Source organism: Penaeus monodon, chromosome 33 (assembly GCF_015228065.2).
Source record: "Penaeus monodon isolate SGIC_2016 chromosome 33, NSTDA_Pmon_1, whole genome shotgun sequence".
NCBI lineage: Eukaryota > Metazoa > Arthropoda > Malacostraca > Decapoda > Penaeidae > Penaeus > Penaeus monodon.
In genome coordinates, this window is record NC_051418.1 from 31000433 (window position 1) to 31005397 (window position 4965).

At 39.9% G+C, this 4965-nt stretch overlaps 1 protein-coding gene across 2 annotated transcripts in view; it reads right to left on the reverse strand.

Moving 5' to 3' along the window:
- LOC119594373 (breast cancer type 2 susceptibility protein homolog) overlaps positions 1–4965 on the reverse strand; it is a gene marked incomplete at its 3' end in the record, with an annotated part of 20050 nt that overhangs the window by 8863 nt on the left and 6222 nt on the right. The window contains 2 exon segments of one of the 2 annotated variants that reach the window (XM_037943432.1): positions 305–474; positions 651–4957. In XM_037943432.1, coding sequence (XP_037799360.1) covers positions 305–474; positions 651–2412 — 1932 coding nt within the window. 2 annotated transcript variants of the gene reach the window in all.

Genomic DNA, 4965 nt, shown 5'->3' on the forward strand with positions numbered 1-4965 from the left:
CATCACCCTTAAATCTTGCTTTAGGAATTTAAAGACACATATGTATCCCTGAGTCTATAAATTCAAAAGCCGTGACCAGCCAATGTTCATTTTCAAATCACTAGACTTCATCTAGAGTTCCTGCCTGCCAAATCATTACATGAAGAACAAAGTTCTAACTCTGTATTCTTTATTTCAATATAACCATGACACTATTCAAGGTGTTGTTGTTGCTGTTATTTTATTCATTTATCATTAATATATATTTTTTTAAACAAAAATCAATCCTTTTGCAGGTCAAAACTCTTTGTTCTCTTACCCCTACCTTCAAAGACCCTAGGGACTGCATTTTGTTCCTAGAATGCTTCTTGTCACTCCGAAATTTGTGGAGGACACCCTGGATGGGTGTCACAGTGCGTTTCTCTTTATACTGAGCCACCTTGCTCTGCTTCAGCCGTGCCATCTCCCTGCCTGACTCTACTACCTCGTCAGCAGCTGTCAGGAATATAGAAATGCATTTAGTCACTCATTTTCTTATGTTCAATACAAAGAATTCCTATAATGTCATTCATGTATATTTGCATGTAATGAAAAAGAATTAATACCATGTCAGTCAACACATTACTAAAATATCCTTTAAAACTAAAACAATTTGATATAATTAAAGTTACCATATGCTTCTGTGATCTCCACCTGACTGCAAGGCATTTGAGGTACTCTGAATTTCTTGCCAGAAGGCCCATCATATCCTGAAGCTTCTCTCAACCTCTTCCTATTAAAACTCTCCAGCGAATCTTTCCCTTCCCTCAAATCATCTTCCAAGAAAGCTTCTGTGATAGCACATATCTCCTGAGTGTCTGGTAAAGCTGTGATTTTCCCCTGTGTCTGCAGACTCTCTTGTGCTTTTGTGTGACTGTGTGGTGGAAGGAGATGGGGACTGGGTGCCAGGAAGGTGGGCTGTGACTGAGACTTTGCAGCTGGACTGAGGTGCATTTCAAGGGAGGTTTGGTCTGACTGTGAGTGACCTCTCCTTCCCAGCTTAGAGATGCTCTTCCTTGGGATTCCACTTGTGTTTTTTGAACTTCCAAGGGACAGCCTCTTGTTTGAAGGTCTCGCAATCTGTTTATCTGGTTCCAGTTCAGCCAGCCCTAATTCAGAAAATTTTCGTTTCCCACATTTAATAGGCACTCCTCTATCCAGTGCTGCCATTCTTGATGTGCTCTTTTGTGAGCCTAAGATTGGAGATGGTGTGCGTTCCTTTTCATCGTTACCTGCACAGTGTTGCTCTTTATCTGGAAAATCTACTGTTTCTTCTATGTGTTCTCCTTCATGTTCTCTTAGCTTTCCCTTATTTGATTCATTTCTAAGGTTATTTTCACTATATTCCAAATTCTTGTCATATTCTATTTTATTTTCATCCATAAACATTTTGCTTATCCTTTCCAAAGTTTCTTCTCTAACTTTTACACATTTCCCTCTGCCAGTAACAAAGCCACGATGAGAATTAAAGTTTTGATTAAAGTTATAGGCTGTTTCCTCCCCAGCTAATTTCTCCTCCAAATCGAGGACACTACTTGTCTTCCCCATTTCATGGCCTCCAATAACTTCCAAATTCTTTCCTCTGCCATCTGAAAAATCTTTGGACTTGCATTCTGGGTGCAGAGTCTTCTCATCCTTAGGAATATCGATATCTTCAAAAATATTCCTACTCCTTGCTAATGACTCTTTGCTAATATCAACAGGTTTACCCTGACCTGTGCAAAAGCCCAGAAAATCATGAGGTGCTGGAGCAATGGCTTCCTTATTTGAATGCAAAGATTTTCCCCTCTCCTTGGTCTGAGTCTCAGAAACTTCACTCATTACCATACTTTGTAAGGTGTTCCCAAACTTTGGATCTGGCAAATCACCTGAGGTAGCATCATCTTCCTCCCACAGCTTCCTTGCTCTCAGAAGGGCTGCATTGCTGATTCTGACCTTTGTACCTCGTGCTGTGGAAAAACCTCCAAACTGTTGTGGATGCTCACAATGCCTGGATTTGGTAGGACCTTTGACTTGTGCAAAGGATAGTTTGTCATTATTACAATTACCATCATCTGCAAACTCTTCTGTTAGTTCTTCAGTTTCATCCAAATGTTTGTGTGATTTCAGCACAGCAGAACTACTTGTCTTAGATTCTTGATAATTTTCTCTATTCATTTTATATCTGGCCTCATTTTTTAGTGCAGGTGTGTTGCTTCTCTGATTCTGGATTGTTTTTCCTTCCTTTTCTTCTCTCAATACCTGTATGGTACTATCAACACTACCATTCAAGTTAATGCAGTGCAGTTTGGCTTCTTCACTACTTTCTTCCAAAAGGCCCTGTGCTCTTTTCAAAGCCTTCTCAGCTAACTGTAAGTGCTTTTCCAGCAGCTGTAGCAAACCCTGGCATTGCATTTCCTATTTGCAGACTTTTTTGAATATTTGAATCAAAAATAGTCTCATTACCTTTAAAATCAAATTCAGTATCATCCATAACACTTATGGTCTGAACCTGTTGGTCTCCCAGTTTCAATTCTTCTGCCCAAAGCCTTTTTACCTTGTTAAGAGCTTCAGAATTAACCACAATATTTGTACCCCTTGCAGTTTTAAAGCCAATATTGGTATCCTGTATTAATTTGGCATTTGAAATTGATTCCTTTGATACCTTTTCTAAACAAGCTAGTTGATCTGCCTTGCGATGAAACATATTCTCAGACACTGGAGAGGATGCTTCCCTCTGATGAGACTGTAAGTTAAGATTACCTGATACTTGTTCTAAAACTCTGACACCCTGCATGGGTTCTTTGCACTCCTTTACTGGTCTACCTCCTCCATTGAAAAAATTGCAACAGTTGGCATCTCCTGAAAAGTCTTCAGATTTTGCATCTGTCCCTAAAAAATATTCAGGTTTATCAAAATTGCTAGACATGGACTTCTTAGTATGTGTATGACTTGTTTTCATTATTGTATTCTTAGAAAAACAGTTGGGATTGACTTGTATGTCTTCTTTATTAGATACCTTATCTTTCACATATTCATCATCTAGTGTATCTTCAAGTAGTTTCTTAGCATGCTGAAGTGCTTTATCACTGACTTTCACTGATTTTCCTAGGCCAGTTGAAAATCCACAAAAGCCTTTGGTTCCTTTGCCAGCATCTTCACTATCCCCTTTCAGAGAGTGATCATCAGCCAAATCTTTTCCTGACCTATGATCAGTTTCTGTTTTTGCATTAGGAACACAAAAATTCCAGTCTATTTCAGCAAAATCAATATCGTTAAAACTGTCATCCATGACTTCACTTGCTTCTGATTTTAGACTCTGACTCAAGGGCAGCTCAAACTTTTCTGCTTTAAAAGTAACTGTACCTCCGGAATCCTCCATCATTTCTTTTTTGGATTTCAAATCCTTCTGTGGTACCACCTGTAATCCAATGGCAGTTTGAAAGTCATCTGATTTTGGCAGAGTGGCTTCAGATCTTTCATCCTTACTCGTTATATTCACCTTCACATAATCTATTGCCTTCCCCTCCTCCCTTGAAGGGGAAATCGCAGATTCCTCAGGAAGCTTCCCTGAGACTATCTTTGTTTTTTCTGAATTTTGTTTCACTGGTTCTTCCTGCCTTCCTTTTTCCATATGAGCTCTGCATTTTGTCTCACTGGTTTTCAGGGCTTTCTCTAGTCCAAGACGGTCATCCTTCTCAAGAGTGGCAAGGGATACAAAGTTCTGCTGTCTGTTTGCTATGTCATGGATGTCCTTTGGTGTTTTTGCTACCTTAGATTCTCGTGATACATGCTCTGTTGTAATGTCAGCCATATCTGTCTCTACAACTGTACTCTGGGCATCATCCAGACACTCTTGATACTTCATATTGAGTTTCTCATACCCTGCTTCTGACTTTCTTGGATACAAAAACCTGCCAGAATGCCTCCTATTCTTGTGGATAGAGAGCTTTTTCAGGACAGCTTTTGAATCTGGGGTGGAAGTGAAACCTTCTACTATTGGTCCTTCATCTTTCTTATATAGTTCTTTTATCACTTTGTTTTCCTTTTTGAATAATGGCACTGAGAGAGTTTTAGGAGTCTCTACTGTCGTTGGACTAGTCTTCACTTCCTCTGAAGTAGAATGATCACAAATATTTTCCTCTGGCATGGTAGTTTCACATGTTACTGACAAAGTTTCCTTTTCAGAAACTGAACATCCATAGCTCATTTGTTCTACATACGAATTCTCTACAATTCTTTTATTACACAAGGATTCTTGATCCTCTGTTGGATTTTCCAGCCCCACAGGATCGTGCTTGTTATTCTCTCCAGTGCTTTTCCCTTTTATAGGGGAACAGATCAGATCAAAGGGACTTTTACTCTGATTTCCCTCACTGCATGCCTGAGACCTGTCTTGTATTATGCTTCCCTCACCTGAATTAGAAGTACCAATGTGGTTCCTTTGCAAATTTTGCCCTGACTCCCTCACTTTCCTCACCTCTGCACTGGAAGAACTTATAGAAATGATGGATGGATTCTTGCAAAGCTGAGTGCCTTTGCCTGGTTTTAGACTAATTCCGAGCTTATGACATCCTAATAATTCCTCAGGGGAAGAGGGAAGTGAAACATCGGTGCCATGATGCAAAATATGACCAGGTCCTTTAGCCTTTTGTTGAAGCTCACCATCTTTATCAGAATTAATGGTTAACACTGATCCTTCTAACTGATTTGTGCCATCAATCGGTGGCTGCTTTCCCTCTTCACTGTTGTTCCCTTTATCATAAACTCTGAAGCTCTGAGTGTCATGAACTAAGGGAAAAAAATTGCTTTCAGGCATTTGTTTCTGCTGATTAAGAACAGCCCTGTTGTTGAAGGTAGGGATGGGAGAATAACACTTTATAATCCCCAAGTTGGGGCTCCCATCTGTGTGTGAGTTGGTGCCTGGAGTCCGGGGGCTAAAAAGGCTGCGTGCCATCACCTGAAATA